At 39.0% G+C, this 24,409-nt stretch overlaps 1 protein-coding gene across 4 annotated transcripts in view; it reads left to right on the top strand.

The window, feature by feature from the left end:
• serpine2 (serpin peptidase inhibitor, clade E (nexin, plasminogen activator inhibitor type 1), member 2) overlaps positions 1-22,396 on the top strand; it is a 39,820-nt gene extending 17,424 nt beyond the window's left edge. For all 4 annotated transcript variants that reach the window (XM_039756077.1, XM_039756069.1, XM_039756087.1 and 1 more), the window contains exons 2-9: positions 1,849-2,124; positions 3,069-3,296; positions 7,227-7,421; positions 13,177-13,375; positions 17,141-17,241; positions 18,505-18,591; positions 18,711-18,794; positions 20,326-22,396. In XM_039756077.1, coding sequence (XP_039612011.1) covers positions 1,866-2,124; positions 3,069-3,296; positions 7,227-7,421; positions 13,177-13,375; positions 17,141-17,241; positions 18,505-18,591; positions 18,711-18,794; positions 20,326-20,363 — 1,191 coding nt within the window. In that variant the 5' untranslated portion in view covers positions 1,849-1,865 and the 3' untranslated portion in view covers positions 20,364-22,396. The remainder of the gene's footprint in view (positions 1-1,848; positions 2,125-3,068; positions 3,297-7,226; positions 7,422-13,176; positions 13,376-17,140; positions 17,242-18,504; positions 18,592-18,710; positions 18,795-20,325) is intronic.
• Positions 22,397-24,409: the final 2,013 nt, after the last annotated feature.

Below are 24,409 nucleotides of genomic sequence, written 5' to 3'. Positions count from 1 at the left end.
GAAGGACTTGGAGCCATAAAATTACGACGTGACATTTTGTTGTTCTGCTTAATAGAATTAGTCCATACACACAACCCACAGGCCAAATTTAAAACAACCGACCTGACTTCCATGTCTTGGGTGGTGTAAGAAGACCACCACAGGTACGTGAATGAAAGAAATCTCACATAGACATTGGTGGAAAGTACAAACTCCACATTGACAACTGGATTTAAATCTAAAATTGAGGATCAATGAGACAGCACTGCTAACCACTGTGCAACCATTACATTTTAAAAACCTTATAGCTTTTTGGATGTCTGGGGAAGCCACATGACATGGAGACTTGTTCTTTCTCTGGACTAGTGATATTCCAGGATTTGCTTACAAAATTGTCTTTATTCCCTTCATCTTGTCCAACTGCCAGAGCACCATGCGTCACCGCAGGTCTACACCAGCAGTTATAGGACAGAAGTTAAGTTTAGGGGTTAGTATTGTTAGCATGTAGGATAAATGGTTAAGGTTAGGGGTTAGTTTTGTTAAGGTTAGGGTTTGGTGTGGTTTTGTGACAAGCTGTAAATTACCAAACTGCTGCTCTAGACATGCGGTGATGTCACTTCCGCCCTGAAACGGCTGGTGTAAACCTGCGGTGAAATAAAGTGCAATGGCTGTGCAGGTCGATGCATCTCCTTGTAAGTCTTCGGAACAAATTCAGTAATTCTTTTGATAACAACTGCCACCACTTGGTTTTTTTTTATCATTCCAGGGCATTTTGTAAATGTAGAATTTTAGTAGGATTTTTGCAGGTTTCAGCAGCAGTAGTTTAAAAGTGTCCTTCTCCCTGAGTCAGTGGCTGAAACTGAAGGAACAGCCCTGTGGGCTGAAGTGAGGATGTCCTGAGGTGTACCATTCAAAGGTTTGACTTGCGCATTCTTAAAACCAAAACAATTCAAGGGTCTACTTTTAGTAACGTTAAAGGAGAATAGCTGCTAGACTAACGTAAGAAGGAAGTGTGCATTGGGACATTGTATTTGCCAAAATGTTTGTTTGGGTTTTTGGGCGGCTTTTGTTCAGTTAACCCCTAAGTGAGATGCATCAGAAGTATCCAGGAGGTCCATAAAGTGATATGTTGCCTTATTAGGCTTTCCCCAATTTTCCAACTGTTACACCTGGGATAAACTTCTGGCCAGTGATCCTGAATGAGTTATCTTCAATTTATCTGTTGTGCAGTCTTTCTCTCATTTACTGATTTTTAAGGTTGGTGAACGTTTTGGAGGAAAGAGTTTACTTTGGACTTTTTCCATCCTGAAAGACTTTCAAAATGTGGCTGCATTGATTGTTTCTTAGCTACCCTTAGTTTGGTGCCCTGCTCCTGTTTATCGGGCTGTCAGCCGTGTTTACAATTTGGAGCAGCCTGCACACTGGGCATTTTTAGTTTGTGTGTGTGTGTACGTGAGTGCTTTTTGCAGAAGGTGTCAAAATAGTTGAAATCCACATCTATTTACCACTTAGGATGCTTGACCCTATCAAAGTATATATTCATGGAAAATGGAGGCAGAGCAGCAGTTAGGAATGCCATCAATGTCAACACATGTTGAGAAGGAGAAAGTGGCTAAAGCAATCATTCCCATAAACAGAAGAGTAACAATAGGGAATATTTCATTATGTCTTGGGGAGGCCATTGTTGACAAGGTGAAAAACTGTTAACAACTGGCCTTGCATTCAGCCATGGAATTTAGAAGCCTATAGACCAATAAGGAGTAAATGTGTCTGAAATGCCTCTAAAATAGATACTTTTTTTTGAAAAACTGAAGTGTAGAAACTGGTAAAAACCTTCAAAAGAGTAATTCTGTTTTCCTTGTTCTTTAGGTGAATACCAGGCAAACATGGGACATCTTATTTGCCTACTGCTTCTAGGAGTAGCTGCATCTTTTGTGGAAAACCAGCATGTGGGTCAGCTTGCTTATGGAGAGCTGGGCTCTGACTTTGGAATACAAGTCTTTGCTGAAGTGGCAAAATCGCAGCCCAAAAGCAACATCGTCATGTCACCCCATGGCATAGCCAATGTGCTTGGAATGCTACAGCTTGGCGCAGATGGGAACACAAAGAAGCAGCTGGCAACAGCCATGAGATATGGCATGAATGGCAAGAAACCATATATTTTTTTTTGTTTTGAAAGTTGAATATGTGTCCCTTTCCCCAAATCCTTTTCAAATTTCTCAGAGTACTGCACAATAATCCTCTAATCTAGATTAAAGTGTCAGTTAGATTCTAATAATGTTTGCCTCATGTACTATTTAGAAATTATGAAATCAAATCTGATTGATCTGGTGATTTGAGTGACAAGGTGTTAGATTGGCTAAACAAAGTAAATCACGGACTCCACTCCCTATATCAAGGGTGCAAGTTGAGTGCAGGATGTGGATACAGCAGTAATAGGCAGGGTGAGAGGTGCATGGACGAATTTCTAGGAGGTGACCCCATTCTGACCTCTTAAGGAGCCTATCTGGCATTGAAGGGAGAAGTTCCTGAAAACTCTGTGAGAAGTAGTGCTAAAAGTAGAATGTGAAGCAAAGCTGAAAAGAACAGATGAGTGACCAGTTGAATTATTTGGAATGTAAGGGAAAGAAAGGAAAATGAAGGCTAGTATTGGTCTAGAGGTGATAGGTACAGATAGAGGTTCTCCTCTGCATGACACCTAAGGTGGTTTGGGGCATGTGTATTGAAAGACAAAAGGTGATTAGGTAAAGAGGCGCACTATATGATGGTGGTGGATTTGATGAGGCCAAGATGGAAGCCAAAGAAAACAGTTGAAGGTGGTATCAGATTGAAACAAATGGCCCCAAGACATACCCAGGATCTTGGAGAAAAAAAGGTTTGGGGGCAACTGACGAGCCTGCGTAAACCTGTTAAATTGATGATAAACCAATGATGATGATGCAAAGAGTGGTTCAGTTAATGTACAGGACAACAGCATCAGTGTTGCATCCTCTTCTGAATTACAGTATCATTCCAACCCATCGTTCCTCTCCACAGCACTCATGTCTCGTTTGCCCAAGAATGCTAATTCTCTTTTGTATTTATTCCAGGCGCTTCTAAAATGCTGAGAAAAATCCAGAAGAGCATATCTTCCAGAAAGAATAAGGACATTGTCACAGTTGCTAATGGAATGTTTGCACAGAAGGGTCTAAAAATGGAGGAGCCTTTTGTTACCCGTAGTAAAGACATGTTTCAATGTGAAGTTAGAAATGTGAACTTTGGAGATGCTGACAAAGCTGCTGCCTCCATCAACGAGTGGGTTAAAAATAAGACCAAGGGTAAGGCTAGAGTGGATTGTGGGAGTATTTTCCCCAGGTCTTTGGAGCTGGTGCCACACCAAGTATCATCATTTCACTATTGTGATGTGAGGTGATGTACCAGATGATACAGAGTGGCAGGCGGGTGGGCTGACCTAGGCGGTTTTATTTATTTTATTACCCACCCCTCCAAGCTGTAGCTTTCCATAAAGGACCAGGAGGAATGCTGATGCATTGCATGGGGGCACTCCTTACAGCGTTAACATTCCAGTCATTGGAAACTTGGTGAATGCCTGCTGTGGTCAATTGACCCTCCATAGAATTGCTGACAATGACTGCGCTGTTTTGATCTGTAACTGGTAACTAAGAGACGCAGGGGCTTTCCCAAGCTCTTCAGTTCTTTTTTGAAAAGCAGCAAAAATGTGATGTTTAAAGGAAATTGGTGAGAAATAATAGTCTTGTAGCCAAGTGGGGCTCTTAAAGGGCTTTGCAAAGATCATCCTTTTCAGTCGCCCATTTTATTTTAGAATTCCCCATTAAGTTAACTTGCTTTAGGAACTGTTTTTGATTTTAAGTAGTAGGTTGTCATGGCTTTAGTCCGATTTTTGTCTGCTGCTTACTTCTCTCTGAACAGTGTCTGTCACCTGCTTGCAAATGTTGTCATTCTACCATAGGGGGTGGGGTACCAGATCTGCTTTTTAATTTAGTCAACCTTTTAAATAAGATTATGAACCAGTTTTGACTATATGTTCTCATTTGTGGCACATGCCCTACACAGGTCTGTAAATCAAAAAAAATGTGCATGTTAAAAATAAATTGTAAAGTGTTCTCTATAAGAGTGCAGCATGTGTCTGTGTAACAACCTTCATTTTATATAATACCTTTCATGATAAACGCTGTGCATGTACTGTACCTATAAAATGTCTTTAATTCAGCCGCCAGCCGATATGTTAATGCATTTGGGTTTAAGCTGCAGCTTGGCCAGTAGGTGGCACACTGCCTAAGAAGAGGTGTGTGAGTGAGTGAGAGAGAGTGTTAAAATGTACATTACAATACATCTGAGGTGGGTGTGAAGAATTTCCACACTGAAAAAATGTGAGAGAGAGAAAGACTTGCAACATGAGAGGCTCAGCTGCACTTGGACATGCAGTAGGCCCAGGCCCATCTATTCTGTCTAATCCACAGCAATTGGTTTTATGGTCCCAGCATTAGAGCTCACCACAATGATCATACATATTGCCATGCTGCAGCTAGAGTCCCGACACGCTGATTACCACTTATCAGGGCTGTGTAACCCCTCTGGGGGTGGGGATTAATGTACAGAAGTATGGATAATTGACAAATCGGAACTACAGATAAAAAACCAGTATGTGCTTCCATACTAGCAGTACTGGAGGTTTCCACAATCCATTATTAATATGGCAGCATTGATAGCAAAAAATAAGTTGATTGTACAGCAAATTCCAAGCTAAACTATGTGTTTCAAATATTTTAAATTGTTTTGTAACCTGCTGTGCCCATCGCTCTCCCTTTTATGGCGCTATATAAGGACTGATAGATCTATTAATAATTCTCTGAAGTGGACAAGAAAAATGAATGAATGTTTGGTAACCTGAAACTTCTGATGCCCTCCAAACAATAGGTGTTGATTCAGCAGGATAAGGTAGTGGGGATCAGATATTTTATGATTCTAATGCTTTATTTTCTTGGCTTTTGGATGCGTTTGTAATTATTAGCCATGTTAACTAGCATTGCCCTGGTGAGAATTTATCAGTTATGTATTATCAAAGCTTATTACGCTTATAATGTTTGCATTTAGTTCATAGGTATTGTTAATATTAGAACATTTCTTTGTATAAAATCTTTTATTCCTGGGTCCATGACAGCTATTGAGGAAAATGCTTGATTAAAGAAGAAATGTTTAATGAGCACAAATCAAACCTGATAGGCAAGCATGATCAACATTTCACCACAACCCACCCAGCACTATTTTGCTATCGGTAAAGAACACTGGTATTCTTTTCCAATTGCTCAGACCCTGAGAGGTTCCTGTGACACAAAATGGGGTAAAAGCTAATGTTCTAGATTAAACCTCAAATGATGAAATTTGTCACACAGGTACTTCATAAAGCTGTGCAGAGAGGACAAATGGTAATAGCGCTTTATAGCTACAGTGGGATGCAAAAGTTTGGGCAACCTTGTTAATAGTCATTATTTTCCTGTATAAATCGTTGGTTGTTACGATAAAAAATGTCAGTTAAATATATCATATAGGAGACACACACAGTGATATTTGAGAAGTGAAATGAAGTTTATTGGATTTACAGAAAGTGTGCAATAATTGTTCAAACAAAATCAGGCAGGTGCATTAAATTTGGGCACCACAAAAAAGAAATGAAATCAATATTTAGTAGATCCGCCTTTTGCAGAAATTACAGCCTCTAAACGCTTCCTGTAGGTTCCAATGAGAGTCTGGATTGTGGTTGAAGGTATTTTGGACCATTCCTCTTTACAAAACATCTCTGGTTCATTCAGGTTTGATGGCTTCCGAGCATGGACAGCTCTCTTTAACTCACACCACAGATTTTCAATTATATTCAGGTCTGGGGACTGAGATGGCCATTCCAGAACGTTGTACTTGTTCCTCTGCATGAATGCCTTAGTGGATTTTGAGCAGTGTTTCGGGTCGTTGTCTTGTTGAAAGATCCAGCCCGGCGCAGCTTCAGCTTTGTCACTGATTCCTGGACATTGGTCTCCAGAATCTGCTGATACTGAGTGGAATCCATGCGTCCCTCAACTTTGACAAGATTCCCAGTCCCTGCACTGGCCACACAGCCCCACAGCATGATGGAAACACCACCATATTTTACTGTAGGTAGCAGGTGTTTTTCTTGGAATGCTGTGTTCTTTTCCTCCATGCATAACGCCCTTGTTATGCCCAAATAACTCACTTTTAGTTTCATCAGTCCACAGCACCTTATTCCAAAATGAAGCTGGCTTGTCCAAATGTGCTTGAGCATACCTCAAGCGGCTCTGTTTGTGCTGTGGGCGGAGAAAAGGCTTCCTCTGCATCACTCTCGCATACAGCATCTCCTTGTGTAAAGTGCGAATGGTTGAACGATGCACAGTGACTCCATCTGCTGCAAGATGATGTTGTAGGTCTTTGGTGCTGGTCTGTGGGTTGACTCTGACTGTTCTCACCATTTGTCGCTTCTGTCTATTCGAAATCTTTCTTTGTCTGCCACTTCGAGCCTTAACTTGAACTGAGCCTGTGGTCTTCCATTTCCTCAATATGTTCCTAACTGTGGAAACGGACAGCTTAAATCTCTGGGACAGCTTTCTGTATCCTTCCCCTAAACCATGATGGTGAACAATCTTTGTCTTCAGGTCATTTGAGAGTTGTTTTGTGACCCCCATGTTGCTACTCTTCAGAGAAAATTAAAGGAGGAGGGAAACTTACAACTGACCCCCTTAAATACTCTTTCTCATTATTGGATTCACCTGTGTATGTAGGTCAGGGGTCACTGAGCTTACCAAGCCAATTTGAGTTCCAATAATTAGTTCTAAAAGTTTTGGAATCAATAAAATGACAACGGTGCCCAAATGTATGCACCTGCCTGATTTTGTTTGAACAATTATTGCACACTTTCTGTAAATCCAATAAACTTCATTTCACTTCTCAAATATCACTGTGTGTGTCTCCTATATGATCGCAACAACCAACGATTTATACAGGAAAATAATGACTATTAACAAGGTTGTCCAAATTTTTGCATCCCACTGTATAAAGATGTATTAAAGCAAGGATGAGGTATAGTTTAAAAGGCTGATCAACTATGTTACACTCTGGAGGAGAGGGCCTGTCATTTGTTCTGTATATATGTGTGTATACTGGAATATGTTAACATTTAATATTAATACTTTTTTTTTTTTTCTTTCCTCTTCAACCAGATATGATTGATCACATTATAGGCCAGGATTCCTTAAACCCACTGGTAAAGCTAGTTATTGTGAACGCAATTTACTTTAAAGGCATGTGGGCTTCACGCTTCCAAGCAGAGAACACCAAACTGCGCAATTTCAGTGGAGGAGATGGAACTACATATCAGGTCCCCATGATGTCCCAGCTGTCCCTATTTAATATAGGTAAGCTTGCATTTTGTGGGTGGAATGACTGAAATGAAATGTTTTAACTTTTGCAACTGCGTAGCCTCTAATCTGTGTATCATATAGGCTATGTGAAAGTGACTCCTTTGGATGCAGATAATGTTGTTTAGGTAAGCTCAACTAGTTAAGTCTTGGCTGTGTCAGATTACAGACACCATCTCCAATGCTTTTTCACATTTTAATTTTTCTTTATTTGCTACACAGTCACGCATGTCTATTCCATCGAGATCACTCGAGACTCACAGAATGGAAAATGGGGCTCACCGAGGGCCATGAATTTGAGTAGAAGAATGTTGATATCCCCCCTTTTGGGTGTAATTGACTGTTCCACATACTGTATTTTCGCTGTGTCCTCCTAGACGTGCACAGTAAGACAGTGCTGAAATGTGAGAATTTAATTCTATAATCCTTGCTCATCATGGTGCTGAAAGTTCCTCCTCCTGTGTTTCTAATTCAATTCTTAGAGCCAAAAAATTTTCAGGTATTCACCTTGGTTGAACTGGGAGAAAAGTGCTGCTTAGACTGCAGCTTTTCTTTCCAACCAATCTCTTACTTCCCCTGAAAGGGGTGTTCCTACATTCTATTCAATAAAACTAGGTCTGTGAGTGTCCAGTCCCTCAGCACAATCTTTCTGGTTAGTTTGGCTTTGTTTGGTGCTGCAGTTGAAAGGGGGAAATGTGAGTGTGAGATACACAAGGAGTAAAAAGCACACTGACCATTGCCCTCAAAGATCAGAAGTACAAAAGCAGACAGGAGGCGAACAAGGTGGCTCAAAATGAGAAAAGTATACAAAACGGGTATAGGAATGTGGTTGAGAAGTTCAGACACACAAGGATACTGAAGAAAGGTGATGAAGATACTTGTAGGGCAAGAGATATCAAATATTTTTTCAACTTATTCTATTACCTGCTTTTGTAAGGTATTGTGGCAAGCTCTAAAAGTCTGAATTCCTTCTATGAGCACAGTTGTGCCACAATATGAAAAGGAGTTTGGGAGAAAAGTTTAGGAAAGCCTGCTAATGTGATTTTTGGTGAACAAATGGTACTATTTGCTATTTTTATTTATCTGCAAAGAAGCTTTTTAGAATGTAGGATTGTTTGTCTGTTTACTATTATAAAAGAATTTAGCCAGAAAGCAGCATTGACAAGTAATCAATTATACAATTTTTGTTTATTAGATTACAAGGTGGCAGAGTGCTGGTAAATTATCTGCACCATCAAGAACAAGGCAAAAAACAATCCTAAGTAGGACAGCATCCAGCTGCCGGAACACAGTCCCACACATATACTCATTCATGTCCGATCAGTTTAGCATTGGTATTTTTTTTGTATTCACATCTTGTTTCTTTCTGCATTCTAAGTGCCAAATCCATGAGGGCACGAGGAGAATGTGGAAAATTGTGTATGGTAGAGGCTGAGTTATGATTTGAACATGTGTCTGTGGATCGGTGATGCAGTAGAGCCAGGTACTGTACCACTGTATCAACCTAGAAAAGACTTCATCTGACCACCCATTTTTTAAACAACTTCAAGGTCGTAATGTAATGGTTCTTATCTTGCCAGCAGTGGGGCCAGACCTAGATGTAGCACACTGACCTACTCAGATGTGCTCATACTAGGGCAGTTGCTAGTTAACCTAACATGCATATTGCAATATGTGAAGTGAACCATGTCCAGAGAAAAATCAATAAACACTGGAAGAATGTGTGAACTCCTCAAACTTTGTCTAAGCTTGGAGTTAAATGATAGACTGTGGAACTATAAAGCAGTCAACATTTTTAAGTCTCATAAAAGGCACATATCATTCAGCGGGAAGTACACTTGAGGTTAGAAAGTATTTAAAACAAAATGGTTGGAGAAGCTGTTGACATGAATGAAGAAGCTACTACAACTGTTAGTGGAGTACTTCTGGTATTATGCATGTTTAGTAGACCTGCATAATTACCAGTGTGCTGCTAATAGGATGCAGCGAGTCTCACTGTGGACTGGAGGTCGATTTTTCTATTTTCAGTGGATAAAGGTTTATCTTGTCTTCTTTACCCAAAGTATGTAACATGTTTTGGATTGGGATGACAAGGGGAGTGAGTTAGACTTAACAATGTCTCCTTTTGACTAGATAGTGCTGTGAAAAGGTATTTACTGCCTTCCTGATAGCCTTTAATTTTTAAATATTTACACAATTGATGGTCTCAGACCAATACTGCAGAATGTGACCATGAGTAAAAACACAATACCATTTTTTAAGGCATTGCTTTTTCTTTATTCATGGAACAAAGCTATCCAACACCCATGTGAAAAAGTAATTGGCCCTATAGTTTTAATACTTGGTGGCAGTACTTAACAACTATAACTATAACTAAATTCTTCCTGTAATTTGATATGTCTTTACATCGATGTTGAGGAATTTTCGCCCACTCTAATTTGCAGAACTGCTTTAATTTGGACACTTTGGTAGATTTTCAAGTGTGAAGTACTTATTTGAGGTGCTACCAGAGCGTCTTCCAAAACTTTATTTTGTTCCTTTTGAGCCATTCAGTTGTAGACATGCTTTTTGTCTTTTGCTTTATAACCTAGTTAAACTCTAGGTACAGGTCACCGACAGATGACCTGTCATTCTCCTTAAGAATATCCTAGTAAAGTTCAGAATTCATGGTTCCTTCAATAATGGCAAGTCTTCCAGGTCTTGAAGCACCTTAGCATCCCCATATCATCACAGTAGCTCCCCCATGTTCTTGCTGTTGAATTCTGTATTAGTTTTAATGCCATATGCAGTGGAATCTGTGTCATCAACTTGTTTGACCAAAGGCTTGGAGATCATCCTGGTGTTTTTTTGCACATGCAAGATGAGAATGGGTGTTACCTCCGTTGTCCAACAGTATCTCTGTATTGTAGGCTCATGTATACTGACCTTCACTGAGGCTAGAAAGCCCTACAGGTGTTTGAGTGTTCTTCTGGGGTCCACTGAGATATGAATGAGTTACTATTGTGCCCTTGGGGTAACATTAGCAGGCTGATGTTTCCTAAGAAGCTTCACCATTGTTCCAGATATGGTGCGGTGGAGTCCCAGAGCCCTTTGAATTGGCTTTGTTACCCTTACAAACACCCTGGTGGTGTTCAGTAGCTGTGACTGATTATTGATTAACTTTGGTCAGCTGTCTGAGTAACTTAGAGAGTGATTAACTTTTCACATAGGGAAATACATGCATTGGATACCCTTTATTAAAGATATTACCTTTACTTAAGATATGCAAGAAAATGATCCACTGTGGCAACCCCTAATGGGAGCAGCCAAAAGAAGAAGATACCTTTATTACTTACATATATTAAGTAGCAATTCTCAGGTTCCTTTTATACATAAAATCTTTAGACAAAGATCTGAAGCCATTCATTGTGGCAAATATACAAAACAGATGATATCAGGAAGGAGATCATACTTTTTCACAACTGTGTGTATTGCGCAGCTACATGTTTGTGAATCTTTCTGTGGATTCCTGACTAATTGGTATTCTCCCCAATTTTGGCGCTTGGCCCCGTTTGGAATACTCCATTTCTACTTTGCTTCATTTTTACACCCCCAGGAGATTTTACTGCCATGATATTCTTATTTTTGTCTTTTGAAGCATCTAATCTTTTCCAACATTTTCTCAGATTAAAATGTATTTTGTTTACTTCAGTATATTTTGGGTTAGATCTCAGTGAACTACACTGTTCTGTTTTGTAGCTTTGTATGAAATTGTTAATGTTGTCTTGATATTCTGGTAGTTAAATTAATGTCTGTAATGTTACTGTTCAAATCTTACATTTCATGGTCACCTTTAAGATCTAGCAGCTTTTCTGTTTGTGCTCTTATTTAAAAAAAAAAAAACGTTTGCACACAAGCAAGGGACTAGAAATATACTGAGAGTGCACCTTAAAGTGCTTTCTCTTACTATAATATAAAATATACCCTTTTGTTCAGGTGTTTATTACTTTCATTATCCTGGCTTTCATTTATCAAACTTCCCTGAAGTAGAGTATAAGCAGATATTCTGGAGAAACTTGTTGCCATATAACAGATGCGATCAGATGGTTTAGACAGATGTAGAATGTGTTTTACAGTATTACTGAATCTAAATTAGTTACACTGCTTCAGAAAATTAATGCTTCTATTATAAACACAATCACTGTGGTACATCAAGGAGGATTTTAAGAGGAATGACCCGAGTTGTATTAGAACAACACACATTATGGAACCTGCAGTAAGTGTAACTTTTGAATACGAATGGCTGGATTTCTGGTTTGGGTGCTGATGGTGGCAGGTCCAGGTACTGTATTCCACAGAAGGCTCCAGCTGTGAGTAAAGACTTAAGTATGTCCGCTGTCAGCAAATGGTGCAGTATGGTCTGCATGAGGTTGTTTCATTTTGTTGCTTAAACATGTTTTTTAATAAGTCCACCTCATCTTAGCGTGGATTAAAACTAAAGAGCGCTGGAAGATTGTAGGGCATGCTGGTGCACAATTCAGTAGAGTGTTTGCTCTTCCATTCTGAAGCTGATGAAATGTTACCTACTGCAGTACTTACTGCCTCATAAGAATGATTTAATGACTGATTAGTATTAGCTAGGCTACACATTCAACCTGTTACGTGAATGGCGATCTTCTCATAACCTTATTTATAGTGATACACTGTTGACTCCTTTTATTTTTGTCTTTAGCCAAATAAGAAGTTTTCGTTCTTTTTACAAATTCTTGGGTACACTTGTTTGTTTATATGTATTTTTTTTACTTGTTGAGCTTCTGTAAAAAGCCAGGTTTCTCTTCAAGCACAAAAAAGGTTCTATTTAGTAATGGCTTCATGCATCTTAGAGGAAAGCAGTGTAATGGAGACTTGCCCTTACCTCTGCCTACTATTGGACATTGAAGCGTTCATTCTGATTGTGATTGCAGGAGACAGTTTCACGTACAGTGATCTTGTTTTGCCAGTTACTCTTCTCATTTTATTTTCTCTTCTACTACTACTTCAAGGTTGGTTTAAATTTGCTCTTGAAAGTATTTGCAAATGACAGTATTTTAGGATGAGGTTTTCTTGTTTACTTGGTCAGTGTACTGTATTTGGATTTTAAGAGTCCTATTTATCATTGTGTTTGTGCATGGCCACTGGTCTCCATTTTATATGAACAAATGCACAGAATGTGTTCTTATTAGTGGATCTATAAAAATTCACCATATCTGTATATTTTTCCTTTCAGATGTACCCATGTGAAGCAGTTTTTGCTTTATTCTATGAAAATATAATCTGCATGGGCACAACAACTGATATGGTTGCATTTTGAGCAGAATGACTATTTTTGAATGTAATGTGTTGTGCTTGCCAAGTGGTTAACTTCTTTGGGTTTACGATGAACACACCAAGCATTTATAGTACACTTCACTTTGAGTAACCTGCTGATTGCAAATTGAAGTCCAGAATGTTTGATAACTTGAAACTTGGAAAGTGTATAAAATAGTGACAAGGTTTACTTGAGATGAGACAAGTTGCTTTATCGTGTATAGCACCGTATAGAAATGTTCAAAAGATGTTTAGAATCGCAAGTGGAGCTGAAAGCTGTCAAAAGTGGTTTTCTATGTAAGGATTCTAACCTTTAACACTAAAGGGATTCAAGGGTAGAGAGGCTCCCACTCCCAAAGAGACCCAGAAAAGTGCCAGACTTTAAATCTCCATTTACAAAAGCTCTTTCCTTTTTTGTGCCCAATAGGTTCAACCAGCACTCCAAGTGGCTTGCAGTACACGTGCATTGAGCTCCCATACCACGGTAACAGCATCAGCATGCTGGTGGCATTCCCTGTTAATTACAACACCCCTCTGTCTGAACTTCTCCCTCACATCAGTACCAAAACCATTCAGAGCTGGCTAGTACTTATGGCTCAGAGGAGGGTTGGACTGGTCATCCCAAAGTAGGTGTTCTCATTTTTTTTTTCTGTGCCTTTCTGTCTCGGTTTATTTTTATAATGTGTGTTATAATACTGTATTTTACTACAATTTATTTTTAAACCCATTTATACCAATTCAAGTTTGTGTGGTGCCACCAAAACCTATCCTGACAACACTGAGTGCAAGGAAGGGACCAACATTGGGCAGACAAACTTGCACATACCCCACCACTCTCATATAGAGGATTGAGTTGGAGTCTGTGGGAGGAAACACAAAGAGGAAAATTGAAAGAAGATGCAAGCACCACAGAGAGTGGGACATGGCTACGACTAGAAATGAGCTGTAAAACAGCAGCACTAACCTTCTCATCACCTGCCTGTTCATCTGCATTACAAAGCAGTATTACACTGCTACTATATTAATTATTCAGTATTTTTATACAACCCCAATTCCAATGAAGTTGGGACATTGTGTAAAACTTAAATAAAAACAGAATACAATGATTTGCAAATCCTTTTCAACCCATATTCAATTGAATACACTATGAAGACAAGATATCTAATGTTCAAACTGATAAACTTTATTGTTGTTTTGCGAATCTTCACTCATTTTGAATTTGGTGCCTGCAACACGTTCCAAAAAAGCTGTGACAAGGGCAGCAAAAGACTGGGAAAGTTGAGGAATGTTCAAAAAACACCTGTTTTGAACATTCCACAGGTGAACGGGTTAATTGGAAACAGGTGTTTGTCATGATTGGGTATAAAAGGAGCATCCCCAAAAGGCTCAGTCGTTCACAAGCAAGGATGTGGCGAGGTTCACCACTTTGTGAACAACTCTGTGGGCAAATAGTCCAGCAGTTTAAGAACAACAGTTCTCAATGTACAATTGCAAGGAATCTAGGGATTTAATCATTTGTCCATAAAATCATCAAAAGACTCAGAGAATCTGGACAAGTCTCTTCACGTAAGCGGCAAGGCCGAATACCAACACTGGATGCCCGTGACCTTCGATCCCTCAGGCGGTACTGCATTAAAAACCGACATCATTCTGTAAAGGATATTACCACATGGGCTCAGGAATACTTCAGAAAACCATTGTCAGTTAACACAGTTTGTCGCTACATCTACAAGTGCAAGTTAAAACTCCACCATGCAAAGCGAAAGCCATATATCAACAACACCCAGAAACGCCACCAGCTTCTCTGGCCCCAAGGTCATCTGAGATGGACTGACGCAAAGTGGAAAAGTGTGCTGTGATCTGACGGATCCACATTTCAAATTGTTTTTGGAAATCATGGACGTCGTGTCCTCCGGGCCAAAGAGGAAAAGGACCATCTGGATTGTTATCAGCGCAGAGTTCAAAAGCCAGCATCTGTGATGGTATGGGGGTGTGTTAGTGCCCATGGCATGGGTAAGTTGCACATCTGTGAAGGCACCATTAATTCTGAAGGTACATACAGGTATTAGAGCAACATATGCTGCCATCCAAGCGACGTCTTTTTCAGGGACATTCCTGTTTATTTCAGCAAGACAATGCGAAGCCACATTCTGCATGTGTTACAACAGCGTGGATTCATAGTAAAAGATTGCGGGTACTAGACTGGCCTGCCTGCAATCCAGACCTGTCTCCCATTGAAAATGTGTGTCGCGTTATGAAGCTCAAAATATGACAACAGAGACCCCGGACTGTTGAGCAACTGAAGTTGTACATCAAGCAAGAATGGGAAAGAACTCCACCTACACTGCTTCAACAATTAGTGTCCTCAGTTCCCAAACGCTTACTGAGTGTTGTTAAAAGGAAAGGTGATATAACACAGTGGTAAACATGCCCCTGTCCCAGCTTTTTTGGAACGTGTTGCAGGCATCAAATTCAAAATGAGTGAAGATTTGCAAAGCAGCAATAAAGTTTATCAGTTTGAACATTTGATATCTTGTCGTTGTAGTGTATTCAATTGATTATAGGCTGAAAAGGATTTGCAAATCATTGTATTCTGTTTTTATTTACATTTTACACAACGTCCCAACTTCATTGGAATTGGGGTGGTACTATTTTTAGAAATCCTGCAGCTTTTAGGATGAATTTAATAAACTGTTGTTTAATTTTATCTTGTATTTTTATGTAGTACTTTTTTCATGCTATACACTGTGTGCAAAATTATTAGGCAAGTGATTATTTTGATCATATCATTTTTATGCATATATTCCAACTCCAAGCTGTATTAACTTGAATGCTTATTTGATTTAAGCATATGATATTGTGATGTGTATTTGTGCAGTTAGGGAGGGTGTGGCCTAAGGAGACCAACACTCTATATATCAAGGTGTGCATGATTATTAAGCAGCTTGTTTTCCTCAGGCAAAATGGGCCAACACGAGATTTAACTGACTCTGAAAAGTCAAAAACTGTAAAAAGTCTTTCAGAGGGATGCAGCACTCTTGAAATTGCTAAGATATTGTGGTGTGGTGACAGAACCATTAAACATTTTGTTACAAATAGTCAAGAGTCACAATCTTGTCGAGAAAAAAGACACAAATTAACTGCCAAAGATTTAAGAAGGATCAAACATGAAGCTACCAGGAATCCATTATCCTCCAGTGCTGTCATATTCCAGAACTGCGACTTAGAGTGCCCACAAGTACAAGGGGTTCAGTGCTCAGAGACATGGCCAAGGTAAGGAGGGCTGAAACCCAACCACCCCTGAACAAGACATATAAGTTGAAACATCAAGACTGGGCCTTGAAATATCTTTGAAAAATCTGTCTTCAGGTTTTATGGACTGGTGAGATGAGTGACTCTTGACAGGCCAGATATATGGGCCCGTGGCTGGTTCAGTAATGGGCACAGAGCTCCACTTCAGATCAGATGCCAGCAAGGTGGAGGTGAGGCACTGGTATGGGCTGATATTATAAAAGATGAGATAGTTGGTCCTTTTTTGGGTTGAAGATGGACTCAAAATCAACTACCAAACCTACTGCCATTTTTTTAGAATACATTTTCTTCAATCTGTGGTACAGGAAGAAGTCTGCATCTTTCAAGAAGACCATGATTTTTATGCAGGACAGTGCTCCATTACATGCATTGAAGTACTCCACTGCGTGGCTAGCCAGTAAAGGACTTAAAGTTCAAAGGATAATGACATGGCTCCCTTCCTCACCTGACCTAACCTCTATTGAGAACTTGAGGGCCCTTCTTAAATGGGAGATTTAAGGCGAAAGGAAAATTAGTCCACTTCTCTAAACAGCGTCCGGGAGGCTGCACAAAAAGTTGATCAAGAAACTGACACTCAATGAATGGAAGGTTTATGATTGTTATTGAAAAGAAGGGTCAGTGTTTGTGTTTTTTTTTTTTTCTTTGTAAGTGTTAGAAATGTTTATTTGTAAATTTTGAGTTGCTTGTTATGCTCACTTTAACCGATGAAAATAAGCAACTGAGATGGGAACATTTTCGTTTTTCCTTTAGTTGTGCAATACTTCTGCACACTAATACTTGCCTAATAATTGTGCACACATGTATTCCCCTGCGAATGTTCACACTCACATTTCCTTTGAAAAACATACAGGTTTCAGGTTTATTAACATTTTGAGTTGACTGATAGCATTGTATTTGTTCCATATTAGAATCCTCAGAAATACAGCTTGCCTAATAATTGTGCACACAGTGTATATTCCAGTATGAAAAATCAGCTTAAATTAATAGTAGGATATCTGGATGCAGGCTGAATGTACTGCGGTATTGGTGGGTGAAGACTCTTGTCTTCATGGATAACACTGTTTCTTGTTTTTGGCCAGGTTTACAGTTGAGACAGAGACTGACCTAAAACCCTATCTGTCTGCCCTTGGCATCAAAGATATGTTCCAGATGGGGAAGGCTAATTTTGCAAAAATAACAAGTAAGAAGACTGAGAAAAATGCAAGTGTGATGTTCATCTTCTGGACATGTAAAGGGCACTGGGAATTGTGACTCAGTCTCTAATTGAAAGGTTATTAATAGCATTCAACCTTCGGTTACTACTAGCTGTGATGGGCTTATGGTCCTTACATCAGGACCATAACTAAATGTAAATCCAAGCCCTTGCTATTGTCTTTCCCCCTAATGTTTATAGACTGTGAATGATTATGGTACAGCACTCTCACAATCATGGTTTTGCTGTACTCCTCATTTTACATGGCTCTTATAGCCATTTTGTTTTATCACATTAGAAACCAGGTGGGAAGATCTTCTGTTGAATTTAATCATGCAATAGTGTGACTCTACCCTTTAATGGCTACCACAGTTTCAAGCCATTTCTTACCCAGCCAAGGATTTGTATTTACAAGAATACTTTGGCATTTTTTTCAAAATCTCCTTCAACTTTAAGAACACTTTGAGGTACAAATGTAAAATATGAAACTAAGCAAGCTGTCCTTCCACCTTATGTACCTTTATTAAAAGGTTGTTGAGAACTGAAGCCAGTATTGTATGTAGGGCAAGGGCACGTCCATGGATAGGAAGTCAGTTCATTACATGAGACGCTGAAACAGGCTGTCATGTCTACTTCCATCCCATTGAATTAGAGATGGCAGTTAATCTATCCTGCTGTGGGAAGAAAACCGGAGTACCTGGGGAAAATCCAAATGAATGATGGGAGACTGCAATAATGGTGATTAGACAGAGTTACACATCTAGAGGTAAAGCAGCAGTTCTGAACTCTTCGGCCAACGCAATGGCATTTTAAAAAGTGCCAAGAATGGATTTTCCAGTACCGTATTGTCTTGAAACATTTTCTTATTGTCCTCCTGTGGCGATGAAAGGTCAGATGAATTAAATTTGGAAGATTTAATCAGGAGGGCATCTCACTGATCCAGGTGCCCTATTACTGAGGCAGGGATGAGTGGGTGGTGATGTGTCCCATTAAAAATGAATTTTGTAAAGCAACATTAGTAATACTAACGTTTTAATTTCATTGCATGTTTTTGGATGTTCAGATATGTGTAACCACCGATAGTACATGGTGGTTTGACAGCAGTCTGTGTGTGCACATACACAATTGGCTTTTAAAAAGTATGTGTAAGGAGATGGATGCATATTACAATCCCACATTGGAGTAATTTGAGTGGGAATGAAAATTCTTCACTTAGGGATTTCTTATGGCCTTTTCTTTGCTTTTCAATAGGATCTGAGCAGCTCAGCGTATCCAAAGCATTTCAGAAGGCTAAAATTGAAGTAAATGAAGAAGGAACAAAGGCATCAGCCGCCACAGGCAAGTAATGCTGTTAATAAAGTTGATGAACTGTGGAAGGGATGAAATAGATACAGCTGGGGAGCTATGCCCACTGATGACATAATAAATGGGTTTACTGTCTCTTTTTATCTTGACAGCTGTGGTAATGATGGCTCGCTCATCACCTCAGTGGATTATAATAGACCGACCTTTTGTCTTCTTTATTCGTCACAACCCAACAGGTAAAGTTGCTGGTAGCAGCATGCTGAACATCTGAGTTTTGTCAAGTTTTATATCCATATGTTCTAGCCCGTCTTCCTTTGGTATTCTTATCTAGAATGTTTGTTTTCTTTTGTGCCCTCAACTATTAGATAAATATAAATACTTACAATACACACATCAGAATGACTAAAAGGGGAGAAAAAAAAAACACTTCCGACTTGGCTGTCACTATCACAGTGAGGCATTTTGCAGGCATATTGTTGGTATGAAGTTGCCCCAGTAGCATTTCTTGAAACACTTCTGCTGAATGATGTGTTGACTGAAAGTAGTCCGTGTTAGTGTGTCAGATTGAGGATGTGCAGCATTGTTTATAATGGCACTCTGTTTTGTTTTAATTCTGTCCTTTGCTACTACCTTAAGGGGGTCCAGAGTGCATCCTTTAACTGAGCCTGCCCTTTTAATTAGCTTGTTAATTCTGAGGGACTCTCTTGAAGTGATGTTACCAACAAACTACCATCACAAAGTTGCAGAAGATGTGAAGGATGCTGCATCCCTCATTAAAGGAATGCAGTCTTCTAATAAAAAGAGGCTGCTCTGGCATTTCTTATATAGTTCCTCTGTTATACAAGACCAGTCCAACCTGTCATTGATGTGGCCACCCCAAGGGCACTTGTAGGAGTGGACCACCTTCACATCCACTTCCTGAGTAGTGACCAGGCATTGAGTCTCTTTGGTATGGCAAACGTCAATACCAACTCCCTCGTTTTACTGATTTTAAGGTGCAGGCAATTCTTTTTGCACTATAGAAACAAAGTTCTCCACCTGACTCCTATACTCTCTCTTTACTTATGGGGTATGCTAGTAAGGAGATGAATATCATCTGAGAATTTCTACGACTGAAATTACCTGGTGTTATATTTGTAGTTGTGTACATTGAAGAGAAAGGAGATGGGACTGTTCCTCGTGGTGCTCCAGTGTTGCTCACATCCTTATCAGAAACGCAGTAATTGAGTCTCCCAAACTGGGGTTTGCCTGACCAGAGTCCATTATCCAGGACACCACAGGCTCATCCGCCTGCATATCTCTTGAGTTTACCTCTTAAGAATAGCTGGGTGGTCGTGAAGGCACTGGAGAAATCATAAAATTCCATCCTCACAGTGCTACCAGCTTTGTCCAGATGAGAATAAGCCCAGTGGAGTCAGTAGATAATTGCATCCTCTATTCCAGTCTTTGTCCGACAGGCAAACTGCAGTGGGTCCAGGTGGTCTACCACAAGAAGACTTGTATAGAGAGAGTTTTAGGGTAATGTTCTCCCAGGAGTGCTTTCTTCCATATCAAGCCACTGTCTGTTATATGGCACATTTTCTCAGCAAACATCCTAACAATTCAGTATTTAAGGCAAACTGAAGATAATACAAATGATCAGAAAATAGAATGTCAATGGGCGTATCCTTTAATTGCTTCATATCATTGTATCTATGCTTCAGTTTTAAACCAAAAAGAATTCACTTTAGTTTATGAGGAATAATAAACGGACCTTCTATTTTTCAGGTACTATACTGTTCATGGGACAGATTAACAAGCCTTAATAGGAAGAAGAATGGCGCCTTATCACCCCACTCCACTCAAATTCTAAAATGTGTGTGTTTTTATAACTTCACTTTGAACTGGCTTATATAAGATTTCTCTGTATTGTCACACTTTGTGATGGCCTAGGTGTTTTCAGTCGGGAGTATTTTTTCTAATATGAGCGTTTTTGTTTGTTTGTTTTGTTTTTTTAAAAAGGGTAGATGACTCGCATGTTAATTTATACTACTGAAATGAGCACAATGTAAGGTTAATTTATCAACTTGGGGGATTTTTTTTTTAACAACATTTTAAATTTAGAACAAAAGTATTACTAGACTTTTTGTATTCTTGAAAGATACTCTTTTAAATTAAATAACTTCATTTTTTTAACTTTGTACATAAGTAAATAATGGTTTATACCTGGATTAGTTGAGATTTATTTCCTCCAAAAGCAATATTGTAATATTTGCATATATAATGCACTGTTTTGAAAGGAAAAAAACAGATGTATGTGTTGTTAATAAAGTTTTCTTTTCTTTTTTTTTTAATGAAAAATGGCTTAATGACAATCTAGCCCTGCTCTGAAATACAACACCCCAATGCCTATGAAATATGTTCTATGTATTCATTTGGATTTATTTACTGTACTTCTGTGAAAGCTTTTGTTTAACTACAGCAAATTCCTCCATGCGTGATTTTAAACGCCAGCTGCAGCACATGCATCACTCTTTCTTGTGCCTTCTGTGTGCAACCTGGCACTGTAGATGAAAAAGCATAATAGTTTCAATTAGGGGAATATTACATAAAACCTTAATTTCTAATCTTTGTTTCTGTGTAACAATTTTGACTTGAGACTCTGTCTCCCTTAACATGCTACAAGACACAGACTGAAGGTATTCAGTATCAAAATGGACAATAGTAAAGGACTGAGCACTTTCATTCACCTCCTTTGTGGAAAAGTCATTTGTGTTCTTTTGACTTGATGTACATTTTTTCATTCATTTCTCAAAGTATGATTAAAGCTGTGTCTTCAAGTAAAAAGCACATTATGTCTAGATGATCTAATTCAAACAAGACAAATTGCATCTACCCTACTAAAGTGCCCTGGAAGGGAATGGCGTGTGCCGCCTACCCTGTGATCAAATGCTGCCATCTTGTACTTGTGCTGAGGGTTGAGGATAGGCTTTAGATACGCTGGAGATCTGTGGACATGGATAACTCAAATCCCTTCAAATGCAGCACACTAAGAAAGAGGCTTAATGCTCAGTGCTGTTTGAAAATGTGTGAAGTAATTAGTGATAGTTTCCTTTTTTTGGGGGGGGAGGGCAAACCTTTGAAGTTTTAATACAAAGGGGGGGGGGAGGTTGGTGGCTGCCATGCTTGCTTTCTGCACTGGTGCCAGAAATGACTGCCAGTGGCTCAGCTTACTTTCTAATTGTAGCCAGTGGTATAATTGTTACATGCTGTATTATTTCATGAAATTTGAGGTACAGGTGCGTTTGGGATGGAATCCTCCACTTTTAATCACAGTTCATGATTTAGACAATAAACTGGGGGAACAAGAGCTGGTTGCTTATGGGGATTTCATTCTCCATAATACATGTTATGGTGAACTGCTTCACATCAGCACCCAAAGTGAAAAATGTCTCTGTGAAACATGAACTCTTGACCTTGCACTCTTTAACCTTTAACCTCTGCTCCATAGAGTGCATGCAAAGAATAAACCAGAGGAAGGTTTTGTGAGGCCTGAAGAAGAGTGACAGGGTTTTGTTTTTTTACTGTTGATTTGGGGAGGGAGGGCGTTCCATCAGTGTGTCCTTTTTTTTCATTACAGTGGATCAGTGGTTGAATACTTCAGTGGCTGCGCTGGTCTTGGATCTAACCAGCTTCTAATACAGAGGTGAAGTCATTTTAATGGATGAACTTTTTAATTTGATTCCTTTTTGTACATCTTCATGCAGTAGGCTCTTAAGTAGCCTGCAATCTGTGTTTTATGTTTATGAAGTGTAAAGATAGTTGTTTAGCCTTAAAAATAAATGGTTTAAAATTTTCATTTTAACAGTTTGTACATTATTTAAAAGCAGTCTTTTCTTTCAGGTGACCATGAACAGGTACCAGCTCAAATAACATTGTGTTGTAAAGCAGGAGCTGATGAGTCGCATCCACTTGAATCGGTGTACTCATCAGCCAGTGCCTGCTTTTAATGGAAAAAAGAAATGATTATTTTTTTAGTAATGAAGGTTGCCAAACTAATGTGCTTCTGTAAAGAAAACGCATTTTCTGCATTCTTTGGTGGGTGGGAAAGAGATGGTCTTTTGGTTTGCTACACTCTCGTGCTGTGATGTGCCACTCCATAGACTTGTATAGGAGTCTTAGCACATCACAGTTGCTGGCACAATTGGTAGAGAAAGTCAAAATAACCAATCGTATTTATAAACGGGCCTTGTGTTATTGTAGATTATCTTGAATCTGAGCTCTCTGCAGATCTTTTAATGGTAATGATTAGTTCTGAAAATACATGGATGAATGCAGGTTGAATAAGAAGACTGAAATATAGAAGTGATTGCCCAGTTTAAGTGTTTTAAGGAGTCTGCTTATCCTAGGCAGTAATTTTGTCTTCTTTCCCCCCTCCCTTTATAAAGCAGTTCTGCTGTCTGCTTGCAGTATCACATTAACCATCTTGGGATTCTTTTTTTTTTTTATCCATGTAGATTACAGTGAGTAGTCTGAATTAGCATATTTGTTCATAACAAATGTAATGATTTACTTCATGAAGTAGAAGTAAAAAAATAAACAAGAATAGCTGCATCAGCTATTTGAAAATTATTAAAATGTGTGCTTCAATTTAAAGTCTACTTATTAACAATTGTAATAGAAACATAATCTCATCTTCATAATCACTGGCTTTAAAATAGTCTAAAATGATACCCCACATATTTGAAAATGATCATTTGTAACCTTCTAAGAGTGGTGTTTAAAGAGCCAGGACCACCACTAAAGAATCTGATACCTAAAAATATTACAGTCATGATCAGCAGCCTTGAAACCGCATAAACCAACACTTCACATGCCTAGATTACTGATTCTCATTTTTTTTTCTAAGTTTTGTGAAAATTTGACCGCTTGTATCTAATTAGGGGCTGAACCCCTGGTGTTGGTTGATGTGACATGCACAACTTCAAATCCTGCTAATTTCTCTTGAAGACACTTCTTGGTTTACTCTTTGTCACGAGTATGTAATTTCCTGCACAAAATATGGTCTGAAAATTTTGTGGGTCTAGATTGCCAAAACTAGAAGGGAACCCCATAGAGCTTGAACCCCTGCATAGCTAAGAGGAATGAAATGCTATGCTATATGTGGGGTTTTCTAGTACCAGGGATTCAGGAGCAACTTGAACTAAAAAAAAGGGGGATTTTTAAGTATTTTATGTTTATCTTGAGAACACAAAGTATCAAAGATCTGATGAAAATTAAAATAACTACCAATCTTTGAACCTGCTTTATTCAAGGTTAGATCTCCTAGAGTGAGCATTTCTCAAAAGCTTCAGCTGACCACTAGAAGTCACTGTTGCCATTCCTTTGACAATAAAACGAAACCAGTTGTACTGCCAGATAGGGCAGCACTCGAATAAGGTAACCCTTTTATTGTGAGTTATGATAGCCACGCATACGAACATGTTAGACTGTCGTGTGTGTGTAAACATATGTGCATTCATCTTATGCAGTAGAGGATGTTTTAGATGTAGTTGTGCACAAGTGTATGCAGTCTGCCTGAACATACCTCCAAAATTTTTTTAAAACAAAAACTTTAAATGATGAAGCAAATACCAGCTATTTGGATATTATATATGTATATTTACTGATCTTTATATATGTTTATATAGCTGATCAGCTGATAGTTTAGAAAGCATTCATCAAATTTCTCGTAGTGTTTTGATTTCTTTGTCTCTGTATTTTCTTCTGCTCTCATTGCCTCATCTTAATTTTCTTATTCATCAGCAGTACATTTTTCACTTCGGCTTTGCATTTTCTTGCGGTCAGTAGTTGAGCCCAGAATCTTGAACGG

The sequence above is a fragment of the Polypterus senegalus genome, chromosome 1 (genome assembly GCF_016835505.1).
Source record: "Polypterus senegalus isolate Bchr_013 chromosome 1, ASM1683550v1, whole genome shotgun sequence".
Classification (NCBI taxonomy): domain Eukaryota; kingdom Metazoa; phylum Chordata; class Cladistia; order Polypteriformes; family Polypteridae; genus Polypterus; species Polypterus senegalus.
This window is presented reverse-complemented; position numbering and strand designations above follow the sequence as displayed.